Source organism: Anopheles stephensi, chromosome 3, assembly GCF_013141755.1.
Source record: "Anopheles stephensi strain Indian chromosome 3, UCI_ANSTEP_V1.0, whole genome shotgun sequence".
NCBI lineage: Eukaryota > Metazoa > Arthropoda > Insecta > Diptera > Culicidae > Anopheles > Anopheles stephensi.
The window spans coordinates 24,043,842-24,064,599 of NC_050203.1; the positions used below are offsets into that span (position 1 = coordinate 24,043,842).

Sequence of the window (20,758 nt, forward strand, 5' to 3'; positions counted from 1 at the left end):
CTTGTCAGCATGCGTTCTTCGTATGCTGGACGGAACGGTTCTTAAGCGCGAACAAGAAGTGGATACCGTAGCACATGGGATCCCTTTGGTGTGCAGCTGCCCGTATCGATGGACCGGGCCAGTATGTCTGCTCGTTCCCGAATTGGGCAAAATATACAGACACAGCAGAGTGGTGGAAAAGGGAGCAAACGGAACCGCTGGGAGATTCACAGCCGAGACCGTTTTTCTTTGGCCCATCGGAACAATTTGCCCATTTGTGGTGAAGCGCCACGGCTACAAATATGGTACCGAGGTGTACCCGATGGTTTGAACGAGACATGGCGTCGGGTGTAATTTTGTAGCGTTTTTTTTAAGTTATGCTACAATTTCTCTCATTTCCATCAAACTTTGTCCCGAACATCCGTCCGATGTCGTGTAACATGTTGTTCGTGTGTTGTGTTAATTATGTTTTGCAAATGGCTAATTGTGCAAGTGATTGTGAAGGATTTTTAGATTGGAGTTGGAATTTAATTTTTAACAGAAAATAATTCAAAGTTTGGTGTTTGGTGAAGTTTTTCTGAATAAATTTATCGATGTAATATTAAACTTTCCAGCAAAGGGAAATAATAGTTAAGAATGTTGAAATGGCCGACCAAGACTACTTTTAATGGTTGTAGTACCACAGACAATATTTTCTGCAAAGGTTTGGAAAGGTGAGATTGTGTCGCTAAAAACTCTCTGTCACAGAAGTAAGCTGTAACATATAATAATTAAAAAAGTACAACAGATTCTAGGGTAAAGTTTAGTAAAGAACTAGTATCACTACCAAACAAGTGCGTCCTTTTGACTTGTAGCTATTGAAGTTTGATTGTCGGTGGTATGTGCCCTCTAAAAAAATTTATACTCCATAGTAGAATCCATCAGAAGATTATCTGAAACTTCACTTCTTTGTCAACGCATCTCATCTCACGAAGTGATTGTCAATACCATGGACACCGGGACATCTCTGAGGAACTAGATGTAGAAAAACCTTTTTAAACCATCCATTTTTTAGCGAATTTAAGGCACAAGGAAAATTATCAGTTTCAAAGTTCTCTCTATCTGATAATTTAAAAAATTCATCTCCTTTTCAACACTAAAGTTGATGCTCATGTCTCAATCTTAATTCAAGAATCCTAATCGATTATAGAGGCAAGGTCCTTCAGTGTGTTTTTATTGATATTTTCAATTGCTTGTGTTTGTGTATAAGAAAACATAATCAATTTGCTCTTAAGTTATTGTTCGTAGGTGTACGAGTGGTTAGTCTTAATCACAACCACGCTTCAACATGATATGTTGGAGCGCTCCACAACGTTGAACAAGTAATGTTTTCATCGTAAAGTTCAGACATACTTTTCATGACGTATCTTCTTAAATTTTGCTGAACCCGAAAGAAACAATAAGCGGCTTTTAATATTATAGAGAAATATAGAGAAATATTAATTAGAGTTTATTTAAAATTGAAAATATCAAAATTAGGAATAGCTCCGTCTGTTAATATGTTTCCAACTCATATAATTATCAATAATTTAATTATTAAAAATACTGTTTAAAATAATACTGCTTTTTGACCTATTCTACAGTCAAAAGAGTGCTTTAAAAAAATATTTATCAGCAAAATAAAACAAAAAAACTAGCACTTACCACTAAACCCACTGACAGTGATGACATTGGACGATGGATCTTCACGTTTATCATTCGCCGATCCGTTGAGATCCATCCTAGGGTGCTGCAGCTGCTTCAATGCCAATCGGCAGTCACATCTCCACCTCGATCGAACCACAGTTCAGCCGTAAGCCACCGTGCCACCGATGCGTAAAGAAGATGAAAAAATATCACTCAGTAATGTTCACCTTGCGGTAACGCGGCACCACCCTGGAGAAAAGGGTCAATCAGGGTGAGGAAAGTGGCAGAAATTCCAGCTACCGCGCACCGTACTTCGATCTTCATCGGTGTCACATTAGCAAGCTGAGCACGCGCCACAACCGATAAGATGAGGTTGGTTTGGCGGTGCGGGACGATATCCCCGGTGACAGATGGAATAAACGATCCAGGCGGGGCAACTCTTTGCAGTTTGATCAGAATGTAATGCCGAGACGTGTGGTGCACGAGTGGACAAATGAAACGCGCACCATCTCTGGAGAAATTTGATGCGAAGGGAGATAGACCGATGCGAGAAAGAGAGCCAGTTGAGGCTCGTGCTCGATCAGTCGAACGGGAAGCAGCAGTACAGCATCTTGCCACACACGGGATGTTCCAGGTTTGAGTTAAGTGTATTGTGGTTTTTGTTTGTTTGATGACCAGTGCGACTGTTTGGTGTTTCACGCGTTGTCTTCCACGTGCCCGAAGTTCGAGGATATAAGAACCGGTGAAGTTTTTGTGCTTGCAGGCGAAGAAGATCTTTCTACTTCGATCGGCAGAATCCTTCAAAAATGCACATCACACACTCACAAAAAAGAAAAACCAGAGGCACACTTGATCACGATCGTCTAACCATCTGCTGCTACTGTCATCTGTGCGTTCGACCACCACCAACACACTACACACTGGTGGTGCTTCGCCTGGAACTTCCTCCCGGAGATGAGATTGACCGACCGACGTGCGGATACATTTTTCGCTACTGCTGATGAACACACACCGCACACACACACTTCTTCGGGATGGAACGCGTACCGCATCCAGCCACCGCTGCTGTCATTTGATCGGCCAGGCCAGCCTTGCCATCCCAATTGCACCTCCACTCACTGCGTTACCATGGCAATCGTTTGACAGCAAGCACAGGCACGCTTGATCAATGTGCACATTTTCAATTGCGACATTCCGCTCTTCCTTCAACGATGGCAAAACGCGCGTGCTGCCGGTGCAACAAGCCAGTGAGCACTTGGATGCTGTCCCTTCACTGCACCCTTCGAACCCCCCCATTCACCCCTCCTCCCAGCAAGGAAGCGGACAGATGAACGCTTTCGAAACATGATTTATAGTGTTTTGGGTTTGCCTCCCTTTTGCTCCCGTGCTGTTGCTTCTCGATAGGATCTCTTTCTCGCAACCCATCAATGCTCCTAACCCGATCAATTTGCTGCTACCCCCTTGTGCTCTCCTCCGTTCCCTTTGCACATGATGCAGCAGATTGCAGTTTCGCCACGTTTTACGAACGTTTGATGAATCCTAATTTTAAGCATTCTCCGGTCATAGTCCTCCTTCCAACCTCCAACCTTAACAGCTCCTCCTCTCGCTCAAATGTTGTTGAGCTGTCCTTATTAAATGTCCAAAGGGCATGATTCACATTCGCAAACATATCATTAAAGTGGTAGCTCTTTGTTTGTATTTTTTGTGAGTTTTACAACTACTAAACAATAACGGCTCTATCGTAACTCGTTTTGCTGGTAATTTAATACGATAATATCATTCTAACCCACAAGCGAGCTGCATCTTGGCATATGCGTAAATGTGAAAACCGACCCCCGACCAATGTGTACAGGAAGCACATGAATAATGCGAATTTATGCGTTGTGGGCATTCCCACAGTGAGCAGTGAACTTGGCATCGATGAGTACGCGCATGAGGATGGGTCAGTGTACAAGAGTTTGGCAACGGTTCAACTGGTATCTGCATACGATGATGTCTTGGGGGACATCTTCATTTCTAATTGGGTTGGTGTGGTGTGGGTTTTTTTTTTATTTGTTTTAAATTTATTTTTAAGGTCGTTTGGATCATCTTACAGGACAGTCACAACGAATATAAAAGGAAACGGGGGAAATGAAAAGAAAATTGTCAACTGAAACTATCGTTCTTTGTGAGGTTAAGAAGGGAATTTATTTGTAGCTAAATTACTAACAAACTAAAGCCAAACAAAGGGTTTCCGGTGGTTTATTTGATACAGGCGCACGTTGCAAACCAGCAGAGATCGACAAAAAATCTGCTCCAGACAAGGAATCCTGGGAACGCTAGCCAAGGCCTCTCGAGGTTGTGGGCCAAAGAAAGAGTAAAAGATTTACATTTTTTATTTAAAATTATTTTTTCTAATTGGAACCTTGAACAGGAAGAACTAATCAAAAGATCGTCGTGTGGTTCACATTTGAACTTGAAGCTGAAAAATAGGCACACACTTCACACCGGCCCTTTGATGCTAACACAAAACCCTAAACCAACAATCCGAGTCTCATAAAATCATAAAAAATTAAACTGATGAAGAATGTTTCATGCTTCAAAAGAGAGCCTATAAATATTAGGGCGTATCGGGAAATTCTTTAAGGTGTGAATTAGTATTTACCCTAGCGGACGAGCAGTTTAAAGTGGCTTCCAAACAAAGGGCCACAGTAGCTCAGTTCTTAGCGCTAGTTATGTGGTGTCATAAACTTCTCCTCTATAGCCGGCTAGTTCCAAGGCCACATTGGAGGTTATTTCCTCTCGCGTTTCTCCTTTCTGTTCGATACACAATCTTCTAACCTTGAAACGTATCAAAAGCATATTCAACTTCTGCTCTAAATGCCTTTTTTTGATCTATCCGTTTGGGGCAACACGTACCAAAAAACAGGGCATCTCGCAGCAACGTCATTTTATCCGCTAACTTATGATGCTCCAGTACGTGCGTCTGGACTGTCACGTCGTTGAAAAGTCGACCAGTCTTTCTATTCACGCGTAACTTTTCCTTGAGCATCGCGAAAGCTCAGTGAAGAACGTAAGGGCGTGAGCAACTCGTGTGAACGTGGCCATGTTAATAGGGTGGAATCAATTTCTCTCCCGTCCCAGCTATGTGTGTTTGGTCCAGCTGATACACCACGTGGATGGTTGGGGCAAATAAAGTTTCTGTCTTTTGCCTGCTGTTGCCTGACTTGAACTCTAGAAGGCTGCTGCAGCTGCACTCAACACGAGCAAGTGCGCGTCGTGCTCCAGTTGTCAGATTGACGTTATTTAGTGTCGCTCGTAACTGGTTCCAGCGCTGCAGCGAAGAACGTTTGGAGAAGAATAAATGGCACACCATCGGGTGTGAAAAATGCCATTGAATTCAGTGGCGCTTTGATATCTTATTCTCATCCAAACAAAATGGGGGAGTTCCGAAGGAGACTCGGAATGTCCACCCTCTCTCATTTAAAAAGACGTCTCGTTTTCGCGCTGTTCCCAAGATAGCCAAGAAAGTAAACATTGCATCCACATGCTCCACCGACCCAGGTTATCGGTCGTTTTGTCCCGCAGTTTGCGTTAAAACCCGATCACAGATCGGTAGATTACATCTCAATACGGCATACGGCTTCTGTGGCACATTCCATTCCGGCATTCCGGCGGGTATGGCGATGATTAGATAAGAATGTTGCAAAAAATAAATCCGCTTTTGTCCGGCGTTGAACACAGGCGCAGAAAACGGCACATTTTAAACCACCTGAAGCTCCGAACCCCGCACGCGTGTGGCCGCATTATGACGGGTGGATCGGAAACCGTTTAAGCCTACACACTGTCTCCCGTCGGCTCATACATCTATCTGGAGCTGATGTGGCGGTGTCTGGCTGTAGACATTTTTTGTTGTTGTTGTTGTTGCGCCGACCCTCAAGCCGTCCATCTTGCGCTTTTGCGCACCGTCATTGGGGTTTCGTTCCGTGGCTGTAGGCGGTCTGCAGGAGGCAACACTCAAAGTGACCTGCCACTGCCAGAAGTCAGCCACAGCCAGCGGGGAGTCGCTGGTTATCGTGTAGCTGGGGTTCCAGCTTCTTACACGACTGTCGAAGGGGTGCCCGAAGTGGTGTCTCCTCGCTTCTGTCGGTCACGCAGAATAGAAATGAACGGTGGGATTTTCGATTTTACAAGAAGTAAAAATGGAGTTGAGCTTTAATATTCATATTAAATTTTATTTTGTTTGAATCTTCAGATATTCTTCTTAATTGTTTCAGATACTTTGAATCAAAAATTTAGTCTTTGTATAATCTTCTATAAAAAATGCTTAAAATAAGACATATGCCAGGTTAGCCTCACAGTGTGCCAGCACGAATTCGTCCTCCATACGCTGAATTATGAGCTTAACCGCCTCAACCATCCCACCAGCACAGTCAGCTGCACAGGTACATACACGATCGCCACGACAGATCGATCCGCACATGTCCCTTAGGTCCGCCGACCAACGGGGGCGGTCCAAGAAAATATCAATTAAATAAAGGGAAAAATTATGAACACAATAAATTAGATATTCTCACATCGATTATACATTCAAATGTCAATTAAATGCAATTACGCGACGAGACGTATTCATGTTATCTGCCAACATGCATGCTCGGCTCGTTGATCGGAGCGGAGCCCAATCCGACCACCTAAACACACCCTCCCCTGTTTCTCCTCCTCCCGCTCTAACCTCCCTAAGGATCCGGGCGGTTGAATCGAAGGGGCGATCGAGTAACGCTAGAGCGTCGGTGTTGACCAAAGTGCAACCGATCACCAAGTGCAAAGATGCAAAGCGTGCCGCACCTCGTATTGCCTGCCTGCTGTCACAACCGAGATGGGGGCACCATTTTCTTTCCGTTGGGGACCACGAACTACAACAAAACATCCCAACTTGGGCACGTTTTGGTCGGATGAACCGATCATCTAATAATGGGCAGAAGATGAATTTGAATGTACCGGAGCCGCACCTGCACACACACACACGCGGATATGGAGAGAATTGTTTGTGCATTGATCGGTGCAGTTTTGTCGGTGCACTGCCGAACACGATCGATCACGAACTAGTGTGGAGAGTACAGTATCGGCTAAATGTCACCGTCTGCATGCCGGGCCGGGACGTCATGGAACGCTGGCACAATGGCCTGATCATCATCTGCCCAAGGGAAGGCTCGTTAAAATTGGCCAACGAACATGCCGTTGAATGGCGCGGGATAATCTATGACACTGTTGGTGATAATTTTTAATTGAAATGCCATTATGATCGCCTGCAGGGAAATAGGGAGAAGGTGTGCTGCGTTGTTCATGTTTGATACAGGTTGTGTAACGGTTGATGTGTTTCGTTAATTGTATTTTAGCTAATTGTTAGCCTTATTGCTTAATTGAATAGAAATAGAAGAAGTCCGAATTCGTAGTTCTGAAGTAAGCCACGTCCTAAGAGAACCAGGAAAAAATCGGAGATCACTGTCCACTAAAAAAATAGACTAAGTTTAATGAAATCCACGATTTTCACACATTTTTGAACAAGAAAAAATCACTGGCCTAGAACGACTATTACACAATTGCAAACTCAATGTACCGGGGACTATAGTCCTTAAATCGTGTCTCCACCAAAATGATCTGCAAATCCAGCACTCCAGAACAGAAATTTGTGAATCGATCATCCGTAGGCTGATAACTCTTTACTTTGATAGGTTGTTGTCTCTCATATGTAATAGATGCCAGATAAATCCTTAAGAAACCTCACATTTCTTTTATGTGTTAAGTCGGTACCTCCAAAAATATCGACCTTAGAATGTGTTTCAGATTTCAAACAACGCTCGAAAATTTCTGTCATCTAAGAAAAAATAATCGGAAATGCTCAGAAAGATCTAAGATAACGACTGCAAAGTTCAAAAATTGACTAAAATCAAGTGAAAAGTTCTTCTTAGCCACTCTGTAGAATAAGATCTACAGAAGGATTTAATAGGTCCCGTACGAGGCGGTCTGGTAGTCCAGGCGTTAGCGACGCCGGTCTTCATACCGCAAGACCGAGCATCAAATCCCAGTCCAGACAGCCTATCTGTGTACGCAGGTCTGACAATCAATCCAGTCCTGGCCATGTCAATTGAATGATACCAGATAGTTTAGCTAATAAAGTTTGATTGGCGCAACATTGATTGATCGTGAGTTTTGTCTTCTGAAGAACAAAATTGCTAAGCTATTATAAAATCCTGATAAAATTGACACATAATCTTGAATGCGCACTAACTGGCGCTTACCTTGATGTAAAACTATCCTAGTCCATACGCTCAATGGCACGTCATTAAGTACTACAGGTTCCGGAGATATTGATGAGAAGGAAGGCTCTCATAGAGAATTGCCTTCCTTTTTTTTTGACATACATCTCTTGAGACAATTAGAACTTGTTTTGTTGGTTTAGCTTGTAAGAAATTTCCTTTAAAATATTAAGTAATACACCTGTTGTTAACCTATCCACATAAAACGGCATTGAAACCGAGCACTGGTATCGAGCAGGTGTAATTTGGTCACAGCTATTGATTATGCAATTTATACCTTTTTTTTGCTCCCTCCCGATCCCCATCAGGCTCTGGCTGTTCATTTATCATTTTATACATGAAACCCATTTAACCTTCCGTCACTTACTGCTGCTACTCATTTTACATCCCGGCACGGTGCGCAATGTAATCACTCAATCGTCCAGCGCTTGATTACCACACCGACGCTTGAACCGTTTCAATTATTCAGCCACATAATTCAAGCTTCCACTAACCTTGCGCGCGTATGTGTCTAATGTTCGAGCAGGAAGGAAGCAGAAAAACATCAACAACACCCCCTCCTTCCTTCAAGGTACACGAATCCATTCCGGCATAATGGAGTATCATAGCTAAATTGCGCTGTAACACCACGGCTAGAACCGGACCGTCACCGCGACACCGTGCCGAGGTGTAAACGAAATTTTAATCACAAACGCTTGATCAATGATGCCGTGCTGTTTACGCTACTACCAGTGTTTTCCCTGCGGCGCACTGGCGCAAAACTTTTGTTTTCTAACCTCACAATTCGTCGACCGGCTCATCCGGCGGTGCTGCCAGCAACTGCTTCACCGGCCGAATTGCCACTCCATTAATTATCCATCCCGTACTCGCACTGACACAACCTCATTGTGGCAAAAACCCATGCAGCCTACCCCAGGCCGGTAAAGAACAAAAGCGAAACAAAACCAATTTATGTTGACCACGTGAGTGTCATATCAATCCAAAACGGACGGGCTTTTGAAACCGGCAAAAGGCCACAAATCGCAACACGTTCCGCCCCTGTCGACGGGGCAGCAAATCAAACACTCCACACACACACACAGACGGGGAAAAGGGCCGCCAAGGGTAAGGGGCAATCATTTTTATGCTCCGCATACTTCTCGTACTGGGCTGGGAAGGATGTAGGTTTCGCTGTAAAAAAAACCCTCCAAGCTACAGCGGAAAAAAAACCCGACGTGAGCCTCGTGTACGTACGATGATGATTGGTGGCGCGAGCAAACTGGAATTATTTATTTCATGCGCGGTAAATTTGATTGATTTAAATATAAAGATGTACGCGTAAACTGTGGATACTCGGGAGAGCAAAATAAAATAAAAAAGAACTTCATCACATCAAATACTGTCCGCTTTGTCCGGTTGTTCGATGGGGGAAAATGCCTATATGGAATTATAATTTACCCTCTGAATTAAAAGTCCTAACCCGTATGCAGATGAACAGAAAACGGTATCGATCGGCCGGAGTGGATAAGCCGTAGGTAGGTAGGACGACCGTGGAACCGTGGAGGGCATTTGAGCATATTAGTATGCTGATCAGTCGATCGATTATTAATCCAATATTAAATTAGAGTCGCACGCTTTCACAATCAAGATGGTGAGAGAGAGAGCGAGAGAGAGGAACGAAAAGGTCAAAATGAATCAAGAATCGAAAGGCTTAGGAAACTCCAACCAATTTTATTTACAATTCGGAACGTTTTTATTTTATTCTTAGTTTTAATACTCACAGGGCAACCGAAATGTTATTTCTGTGTTTTTTTACAAAATTTGTTTGACAATTTTATGTTTTTGTTTATTGTCTTTTTTTATATTTTGTATCTGTTTGTTTATTGCATCTTTTTAAGATAGATATTTCTCTTTATATTTTATCTGTTATTTATTTATTCACTTTGTTTGTTTCCATGTTTAGATCGTTCATTTATTTATATTTTAATACGGTTTTATTTTTTGTGCATTTTTTTACTTTGTTCCTAATTCTCATCACAAACCTTTTTCTTAAAACAGTTTTATTCAAAACGAATTTGATAGTCTTGCATCTAGTTCAGACTAATTACTATTCACATACGTTTGACGACATTTTTCATCTCACTATTTTAATTGTACTACCCCATGTTTTATTGCATCATTTAGGAGTTTAATTAAATGTTCTTTATTTTTTATGCTTTTATCAATTTACACATTTATTTAATCGATTTTGCAGAATGTTTTTCATGTATCTTCTGCATCGCCGGCTATACGCAACATTGAGAGATTATTTATTTATATTTTAATTAAGGCGGCTCGACGCCATATTGTCAATACCGCATGTGCTGATGAATTGGAAACTCAAAAAAATATTACAAAATAATAACACATAATAAAGAATAATTGATAGTTTTATAATTATTTATAAATCATCGGTTAATAATTATTAGTTTTTTAGTAGATAACGAGGTATCTCCTCCCTGTTATGTTTCCCATCCCGGGTTTTAATCTTTCTTATATTAATTCCTCTTCTTATTCTTTTTTTCTGCTTCTTCTTCTTCTTCTCCTCCTCCTTCTTTTTCTCCTTCTTTTTCTTCTTCTTTTTCCTCTCCCTCTTCTTCTTCTTCTTCTTCTTCTTCTTCTTCTTCTTCTTCTTCTTCTTCTTCTTCTTTTTCGTCTTAACGAGGCATCTCCTCCCTGTTATGTTCCCCATCCCGGGTTTTAAGCTTCCTTAGATTAATTCTACTTTCTTATTATTTTTCTTCTTTTTATTCTCCAACTTCTTCTTCTTCTTCCTTAGTCGTACGACCACTTGGGTCATGCTTACCATTTCTGGCTTACTAGACTTAATGATACTACGTAGTTGGATCAATATGGGAGAACGGTCCAGACGAGATTTGAGCCCGGGTCCTGCCAAATGAAGACTGGCGCCGTAGTCGCCTCACCACCGGGCTAGATTTATTTGTTACTTGTTTTGTTCCTTAAGTTTTTTTTCCTTAATTTACCCATTATTTAATGCTTCCTTCTTATTCCTTGCTAAACATATTTCATTTCTTTATTTATTCACTTATTTTAATTGCCAATTCCCTCTTCGCAATCTCGTTTCTCTGGACATAATATTAAGCCTCGGAATTACCATTGAGCATTCAATTCCAGTAAATCATACACTTGACTAAGCCACATTAATTGCAAAAACCTGCAGTAGCAGCAGCAAGCAGCAGTAACCTGTTTCCACAAATCTGTACACAGTTTCAGTTGCTTAATTTGCACACAATCGTAAAAATTAAATTAACGTTATAAATATGTAACTCACTCACATCGGCATCTTGCCCCCGCCGGATCGTACAGTCGTGAACAGCAAAAAAAAACACAAAACAAATGCGTTAAAAAGGGGTAAGCGCACAGCGTTAGATAAGGCTTCAATTATACTTTGAATATGTATTACCAATTAGTTTTATGATCCTGCTGGATCGAACTAACCCCGAGCTATCGAGTGCGAGGGTTGTAAATGGAAATGTAGCCGCACACACACACACTCGGTTCAACATCATTTGAAGCGATTGATTTACGGCCCAGTGCACCATTTGGACGGTGCAATTTCCGGTGTCCCACCCAAACGCTTCTCTCTCTCTCTCTGGCGGCCCAGGATGCATCTCGCCCAAGCCGCTTGACGTCTTCGAATGTGTCTTTTTAATTAAACTGTTCTCTTTACATACACGCTCGTGCTTAGGGTGAGCGAGACAGGCATGCGAAAAAAAGCAGTCGTAAAATGCCTAAGCACGGATAAACAACGCTCGATGCACTTCCACGCGAATGCACCGCTTAAACACTTGCATCGTTATCCGGGCGACGTGCACTCGACGCGACATTCAAGACAACCCCTTACAGCGGGGGGGATAACGGGGTGTTTTGGGGTTGAGTAGGCCCCAACGGGTCCAGGGAGTTATGAGTTATGATCTGATCTGGAAATTTTACATTCTACTACCAGACTGTGAACAAGTAATTGGACGGGTTGTTTACAGTGGAACAATCGAACGGGCAGACTTGACCCATTAGCGAAGCATGTTCGCTAAGGAGCTCGATCTGAGTTCTACCCCCGCCGAATCGGTACGTGCGACATTGTAGTGAGCTTGTGTGGCCCAACACGTCACCGAGCCAGCCAGAACCAATCGATTGGTCATCGGGTACCGAAAAATCTGCTTCTAACCTGCCTGTCAGTCAACGGACTTTTTTTGTTTTTTTTCGGATTCAATTCATCAATATCATCGCTAGCTTTCCGGAATGTTTTACCCCCGCCGATTACAATCAACGTCTGAAGGTGCGATTTTATCAACCGTTTTCAGCGAAGGTGGTTGTGATCTTCTTTTCTTTTGCTAGTCCATTCACGGTTGATTACGAATGGCATGCGGATGACGGCATGGTCCAGACATTTCGGTTCGCTTATCATTCGCCGGTTACAATTAATATTGTGAAGTGCTGCTCGGTTCTGCGGCTGCACTCGGCTCGGCACCTTTTGCTCAATCTGGTTCGTTTTGTTTTCCGTAGGAGAGGAGTGATTGATAAGACATTCTTCGCCACCATAAAGCGGGCGTACAGTTATGTCATTAGACAAAGTGTCATTAATTAGACGGCGGTGGTGGAATTTCCACCAAGTTTGGGCGAGGGGAACTCCGTGCTCTTATGAATTGTTCCGATTGAATCTCTTAGTAAAAATTTTTGCACAAAAACTCCTAAATTTTGCACCAAGACCCCGACACCTCATCCAGTGAGATGGCCATTTTTTCGATCGTATCGCAAGCTTCCCCAGGGTGAAACAAATCCGCAATAAACACTTGTGCCAGGGATTAAGATAAGTCTATATAGGGATGTGATTTTGGTTTTACACCGAAAGACCTTCACCCCGATCGGGGGAATTTGGTGGTGTTGTCTGAAACAGTCTAACTGGCCAACAGTTGCGCCAGCCAGGTTGACGACATCAGTCTGGTATTTTTCGAGACAAACAGTTACGACAGTAGCGCGGTCAGGACACGATATCACTCAACCGGACCAGTTCACCCGCTACTTTGAACATTTCCGACCGACTTCCACCCGGGGTTTGATAAGAATCGCACCCACCACCGGCGTACCAGAAGGGCTTCTTTAATTAGTGCTTGTATCGTTTGGTTTGATTTTTTTTTCTCCCGCTCTTGTCTTTTCACCACCTGCAAACCTGCAAAACATGGCAATGGAATTTGTTGCCGGAATGAATTCCCGGTTTTCTCCACTCCACGGGGGCGGCATTGGAATGTGACAGTAATAGCTCGTTTTACAACAAACACCTGTATTGTTACCCCGAAAAGTGGCAATAATTTGCAATGATAAATCAGTTTCTATACGCTTTTCCGGGTGAATGGACGACGTTTACTAGCGTATTACATGGGCGCTGAGAAGAAAGCGCATCGCTGTACGGTGCGGGACTTGGTGAGATGGGAGAACACCTCAACCGGGACTGCGAGGGTTTTTCCCTCACAATCGATCAATAATGAATTATAGAAGCTAGGGTAATGGAGGAAGTACACAAAGCAAAAGAAAAAAATGTATCTGGGAATCAATTAGTAACAAATTGAAATCGAAATCGAAAAACCTTGTTATACCGAGGTGTGTAATGATTGAAAGAAGGAATAGATAATATTGTTATTAACTAATTAATATGAAACTTACTTCTGTACAATTAAAATTTTAAAAGAAAAATATATAAAACAAATAAAAATGCCCTTAAACAGCGATTTACAACTCTTTCGCTGTTTAAAGGCAACTTCAAACTACAAGACTTACAAGACTTGACTTAAGACTATAAAACGAACTTCAGTTCTATTATTCAGCTATTCATAAATTGTCACCCCTAAAGCTTTTTTTGTAATTTATTTGAGGATGTGAATACGCATCGCTGTTTATGAAAGTAAACCTAAGCTTATTACGGGCTCTTTAACAGATCCAATCAATCATAATACGTTTAACAAATAAATCAGTTTCAATTTCAAGGATATTTATTTTATATTTTTTTGAAAAAACTCATCTTACTTCCAACCAAATTTCTGTCCGAATAATTACCGATTGCATAAGATTGCACCGTAGACATCCACAGCAGAAATGAAGGAATGTACCCTGTCGTTGGGGTGTAAAATAAACTCCCCAGATAAACCAACCCGCCCCGTTGGATGAGGATGAGGTTTGTGTTTTGTGCAATTTTTCACCCAGTCATCGTCAGTATGATGTAAGTCAGGACGCTTCAAGTTTGTACCTGTTTCAACGCTTATCAGAAGCATTACTTACCTCTATCCGTGTTGGAGGAATAACTGAGAATAAAAACTGGGTCATCTCAGTTTTATGTCGAACTTCTTCCATGCTTCATTTTCATTGATTATTGTGATGATTTGTAGGTAACATGTAGGATTGATTGAGCGTTATAGTGAACTTCCACAATCAAGCAGCTGATTCTCCCTCAAGCTCCATATTACTTCATTTCTCCAATCACCATCGAACCCGGTGGAATCTCTGTGACGTGTGGCCCGATCGGCCCGGTGTCCGATTAGATAGCGCACAGTCCAAAACTCGTGACTTGGGCAATTGGACCAGTGACGAAAGCAAGAGCCCGCGCAGGAACAGGTGTAGGTGGAAGCAATGCCAAAGCGATAAGAAGCTGGCGAATAGTTTTCCCCTTGGTCATCATCCCCTCATCATTGTCGAGGTCCGATAAGCGGTCCTCTGTTTTACTCCTTTTTTGTGGGGCAAAGCATCAACAGCTGATGATAGACGCTATAGGGCTGCCGCGCTGTAGTGAAGAGGGTTTTGTTTGGCCATTTTTTTGCGCAACGTTACGTACCTTGTGCATGATGTGAGTCAAAGCTTGTTTGCCCTGTGTCGTGATAAAACGCAACTTGTCCGATCTTGTTCCTGCCGGTTGCAGTGATATTGCAGTGTGTGGATTAGATTTGTGCAATGTTCCTGTGTTGGTTCTTAATTAGTTGTCTTCGTCTGCACAATCCAAGTACATCATATACTTTGATTTGCACGATGTCATCGCCGTACTTACACAATATTAGTAACTGGAGCGATCGTCTTCGATAACACGTAATACAAAAACAAACATCTGATTCACTTATCTTTTCTCCCGATAAGAACTTAATCGGAAATACATTACCTGCCCGACCGGACATCCATTGCATAACTGCCGCATGCCAATAAGCACGTGCTGACCAACATCCGGTAACGACGCGCCAACATAACCCCAGCATAAATAGCCACGGGCATAAACTGACCCCCTTCCCCCACCCCCGGTACCCTTTTCGCGGGAAGGAATTACCTGATAAGATAAGACTGAGCTGTGTCGTGCGCCAGCCGCGACGTTCAATACTGCTTGCGATATTGCACGTGCTATGATTAGATCGATGCGTCGCTTCCTCTGAACGAACACCTTCTCTGATCGGCTGGAGGTGGTTTAATTTTAGGGTACGGCTCCAGACATGGCTCCACTGAGACATTGGTGGATTCCTGAAAATTCACGTACAATCATGGCGCTTGGAATGTTGACGTGTGCTCAGGCGGATATTGATAATAGGAATCGAATTTATGGGAGCGTCGGTAAGCTGTGTGGATAACTAAATGTTATACTAAGGAAACAAAATGACTCACCGGGATCATAAACGGAGATTGAACAGCAATAGAAAGGAACTGATAAATCTTACTGTTCTCCGTATCACAGGGAACAAATTAACAGCGAAATGGTTTTTAAGGTTTCTTCAAAGGTAATATAGCAAGATTTTTTAAGCAGAGATCTTTCGATGGTCTGCCTCGCTCGACCCTGATTAGCCAAGACGAAGTAATAGAACGATACTTTATACTCCTCGTTTCGAAACAGACTATTTGAAAATGATTTATCCGCTTCATGCTGAGATCGGTTCTCCCAACCTGTATTAATTGTTAATCAATTTCATAAATATTTGATTGAACTTTATAAATATCTAAAGAAGCTTTGATCTTTTAAAGGCTACAGCCTGTCATAAGGACCTAGTAATCCATGGGGGCTGTTCCAAGCCTAGTCCTGGGAGGCTAGTCTAAGGGTCCTAGTTCAAAAGGCCAAGGGGTCTAGTCCAAAGGACCTGATCCAGGGGACCTGGTCTAAAGGGCCTTGTCCAAGGGGCCTGGTGCAAAGAGGCCTGGTCCAAAGGGCTGGTCCAAGGGATCTGGTCCAAGGGGCCTGGTCAAGGGACATAGTCCAAGAGGCCTCCTCAAAGATGCTTAGTCCAAGGAGCCTAGTCCAAGGGGCATAATACAAAGGGCAAAGTCGCCACCTCAATTTATTGAGTTTAATCCTTCTGGTAGCTCTCGAGTGGATAGAAAACTACCCAACATTAATTCCAGTAATGGTTGGATCAATACCAGTACATCTCAGAAATCCTGTAATTTGAACTGAAAATATTCTACTCAAAAGCACTGTGCGGATTTGGCACAACACTTGGCAGATTATGCCGAGATTACTGCTTAACAACTGCTTTAAAGTTCCGGTAGCTTATACGCTACTTAACACCTTCCAACGGTAAATTGAAGCAGCACAAGTTCTGCCTTTAATTTCTGTTTTATTTCTACCGTTCATTTTCCGTTCTCGCCCAACACCAGAAGCTCCTTTCGCCTTGACACTTGACGCTAGGCATTCAAGCATTTGCTTAAGGCTTATAAGAAATGATACGCAAAATATATAAAAGCTGCGGAAACGATGCTAATATAATTAAATTATTCACATCAATTGCATTGTACCAAGTATCACGGCTTGAAAGCTCTACAATTATTAATGGCAATTTAATCGTTGCCACAAGACGTTGCCTTTGCTTAATTAATTGCGACGTTTAAATAAAGGGTTGTGTTTTGAACGATTGACGGTGTAAGCAGACCGACCTCGGGCCACTCGGTTAATGCTTTGAGTGCTCTAACCGGGTTTCTTCGCTTAAAATATTAATGAAATGCAGAAACCGTGGCGGTGAGCCGATGAAAGCCGTAATTAAAGCAAAGTGGAACGAACAATCAATATTAACTGCGGGGTATAAGTTCTATCAAATTTCTTACGTCCAGCACCACCATTGGAGTGTGACAAACGATCGAAACAACATCACCCGATGCATCTAACCTTTGAGGAAACGCTTAAAAACACCAACATTATGCTGCTGATGATGGGCATTCCACCCTGCGAAGAAACTTATCCGGACGGTGTGATCGCTGCGATACGAAGAAACCTGGGATTTATTAGTTCCTTTCTATTGCTGTCCTACACGACATTCGGGGAACTCATCTATCTGCTGCAGATGTTCGAACGGGAGGTGAACTTTCTCGAGGTGACATTTCAGGCCCCGTGCATCGGGTACTGCATCATCGCGGTGTTGAAGATGATTATTCTGGCCGGAAGACGGAACATGATTGCCGAACTGGTGGCAATGTTTCGCACCAAATGGAGTCAAGCGGTAAGTCGATTAAAAGAATCGACCGACATATCCACACGCTTGTAACTATTCGCTTCACAGATCGTTCATGACGAGCATTGGAAGGTGTGCGAGGACACGATGAAACCAGCGATCAGGGTCACCTCCGTAACGGCGCTGGTGAACGTGGTGATGGGCATATCCTTCACCGTGCTGCCGATAGCGGAAATGATCTACCACCATTACTACACCGGCAGCTGGAACCGGCAGCTGGCCTTCAACATCTGGTGGCCGTTCGATGTGCTGTCGGGGGCCAAGTACTTCTGGTTCGTCTATCCAATGTACGTGGTGATTGGTTTTACGGGCATCATCATTCATATGGCATTTGACTGTTTGTTCTGCATACTGGCCGCCCATCTGTGCATGCACTTTCGCATCCTGGAGCACAATCTCACCCATGTGGTCGAGGTAGAAACGCGGTGGGAGGACAGCAACGATGGTAACATGTCTCGTCTTCAAACTACAGTCGTTAATCATCAGGCTTTGATTGGGTACTGGTTGGAGGAAAGCGTTTCGTATCCTCGAAAAGCCTTCCCAATAATAGTGACTTATTCACAGGTGCAGCGTTTTCATGCAGAGCGTGTTCGGTAATGCGTTGTTTGTCAACTTCCTGGGCAGCTCCATCATTATCTGCATCCAGGCGTTTATGATCACGGTGAGTAACACAGTTGCCTAGTAGAAGCCGTGGTACCCAAAAAAATTGACCAGCCCAAGTGAGAAGAGGTGCAGCAACGCATCGATCTAATCGTAGCACGTGCAATATCTCAAGCAGTATTATTGCACTACTGCAGACGCACGAACAGCCTTATCTTATCGGGAAATTATAGGCCCCCGTTTATGTCCGTACGTATGCATGCTGGCGTTATGTTGGCGCTTACCGGACGTTAATCAGCACGTGCTTTTTCGCATACGGCGATAGTGAGGATGCAAGCTTGCCCGTCGAGTGACGCACTTGCAATGACGCCCTTTTGGGAAGGGGAAAACAGACCAGTGAATCAGATGTTTGCTTTGTGCCCGGGGGTTTGCAATTATCAAAAGCTCATTCATTCACGTTTTTATTTGTAGACCGTGAGCGGATATACTCTGGTTAAGTTTATACTGTTTATACTATGCTTCTTGATTGAGCTACTGATGCTGTGCGCTTACGGTGAGGACATTGTGCAATCGGTAAGTATGGCCTTGTCCTTGTAAACTTGTCTTGAAGTTCAATTGTGTCCTTCCATTATTGATTTGCACATGTAAGAGTGAAGCCCTCATAAACGCAGCTTACGGTTGCCAGTGGTATGAGGAGTCAAAGCCGTTCCATCGGACTGTGCTACAGATTATACACCGTAGTCAACAACCAGTCCTGCTTACTGCCTGGAAAATCTGGCCCATTCAAATGAGTACCTTCAGCAGGGTTAGTACTTGGAAGCTAATGTAGCAGGTCACATCGAGCTTATTTAAATTTGATTTTCATGAAGATTTTGCAGGCTTCCTGGTCCTACTTTACTCTACTAAAGACGGTCTATGGAGACAACTAATTAAGAACCAACACAGGAACATTGCGCAAATATAATCCACACACCGCAATATCACTGCAACCGGCAGGAACAAGATCGGACAAGTTGCGTTTTCCCACGACACCGGGCAAACAAGCTTTGACTCACATCATGCACGTAGCATTGCGCAAAAAAATGGCCAAACAAAACCCTCTTCACTACAGCGCGGCAGCCCTATAGCGTCTATCATCAGCTGTTGATGCTTTGCCCCACAACAAAAAAGGAGTAAAACAGAGGAACGCTTATCGGACCTCGACAATGATGAGGGGATGATGACCAAGGGGAAAACTATTCGCCAGCTTCTTATCGCATTGCGATCGCTTCCACCTACATCTGTTCCTGCACGGGCTCTTGCTTTCGTCACTGGTCCAATTGCCCAAGTCACGAGTTTTGGACTGTGCGCTATCTAATCGGAACCCGGGCCGATCGGGCCACACGTCACAGAGATTCCACCGGGTTCGATGGTGATTGGAGATATGAAGTAATAAGGAACTTGAGGGAGAATCGGTTGTTTGATTGTGGGTGAACACTACAAAGCTCTTGCAAATTTGTATGTTACCAAAAAAAAGCATTATAATGATGAATAATAAAGAATTTGGAAGATTACTAGGCATAAAACAGGGTTCCAAAGCGTCGTCCGAAGGCTGGGTGTACAACTGTCGCGATGGACGAAGCTGGGATTGTACAGAACATTTATAGTCCCAGTATTCACCTACGCCTCTGAGGCATGAACTCTGTCCAAATTCTAACGAAACCCTTTATGCCGCGTTCGAGAGGAAGATGCTCAGAAGGATTTGTGACCCCATATTTGTGGAAAAACAATGGAGGAATCGCTACAATGCTGTACGATTATCTCACCATCATGCAGCGAATTAGACTCGCCAGGCTGCGGTGGGCTCTAGATCTCATGAGAATGACACCGGACGACCCAGCCCGTAAGGTCGTTTTAGGCCCCCCCACGGACGACGGAGCTGGACCGTGAGCGGTATCGAGGATTGTTGCTGCAGGCCAAGATCACGAAGCGGTTGTAGCGCCGGATAAGTAAGTAAGTTAGTGGATAGCTGTATCAGGTTTAACATGTGCATTTTTTTATATGATTTAGACTAGTTAAGAGCAACTCAGCTTTATCGAACTGATTGATAATAATCTTACGGTTTGAGAAAAACATTTTAAAATATTAAAAACCTTTCAAAACTGTGTTGAAGAACTTAGCTGCTCCGGCCTATTTAAAGTTAGTTAGTTTTTTTAAATCTGTGTGATTGTGGTGTAAATGTCACAAAACTGTGTTAAACTGTGGTCAAACTTTTCTCTTAAAAATCATCTCCAAAATGCTCACTGTATATTGTGATAAACATTGATCGAGTGTTGTGTGCCTGTTAAACAGCTTCCAAGTATCCTTCAAGGTTATGCTTTGGCTTAACGAGTATAATCAAGCTTGATCAGTGGCAGATCTGAATTTCTGGCCACTAGGTATAGTAATTTTGTGTGTGAACCTAAATTCAATACTATTCCGGCTATCGAAGTAGATTTTCTTATAAATCCAATATCCACCTCTAAACAAATCGTGTAACCGTATAAATTCTCCCCCAAATCCAAAATGCTCCCCAACCCATCGAGCAAAGAGGTAAAGAAAATGGCAAAGCTTGAGGAGAGCAACCAAAACAACATTACATACTTGTCTGCCACTTACCTGTTAGAATGAACCACGAAGCGCAACCGCGCGTAATTTATGCCCCAACAATAGATGCACTTGTTTGGCGCGCCGGTAATG

The 20,758-nt window shown here is 43.1% G+C and overlaps 2 protein-coding genes across 3 annotated transcripts in view; one reads left to right on the top strand and one right to left on the bottom strand.

The window, feature by feature from the left end:
* Positions 1–2,463, bottom strand: part of LOC118511342 (BMP-binding endothelial regulator protein) — a 72,915-nt gene extending 70,452 nt beyond the window's left edge. Inside the window, exon 1 of the mRNA XM_036054295.1 lies at positions 1,663–2,463. The gene's annotated coding sequence lies outside the window, so the exon portion shown is untranslated. The remainder of the gene's footprint in view (positions 1–1,662) is intronic.
* On the top strand, positions 2,242–19,593 carry LOC118511343 (odorant receptor 4-like). Of its 2 annotated transcripts, XM_036054296.1 has the most exons (8): positions 9,867–14,964; positions 15,096–15,557; positions 17,019–17,428; positions 17,489–17,937; positions 18,005–18,101; positions 18,512–18,613; positions 18,690–18,845; positions 18,910–19,593. In XM_036054296.1, the coding sequence occupies exons 2-8, from the start codon at positions 15,440–15,442 to the stop codon at positions 18,967–18,969; spliced, it is 1,392 nt and encodes a 463-aa protein (XP_035910189.1). In that variant the 5' UTR covers positions 9,867–14,964; positions 15,096–15,439; the 3' UTR covers positions 18,970–19,593. The 2 variants fall into 2 exon arrangements, with proteins under 2 accessions (XP_035910190.1, XP_035910189.1); XM_036054297.1 differs by lacking the exons at positions 9,867–14,964; positions 15,096–15,557 and adding an exon at positions 2,242–2,278.
* Positions 19,594–20,758: the final 1,165 nt, after the last annotated feature.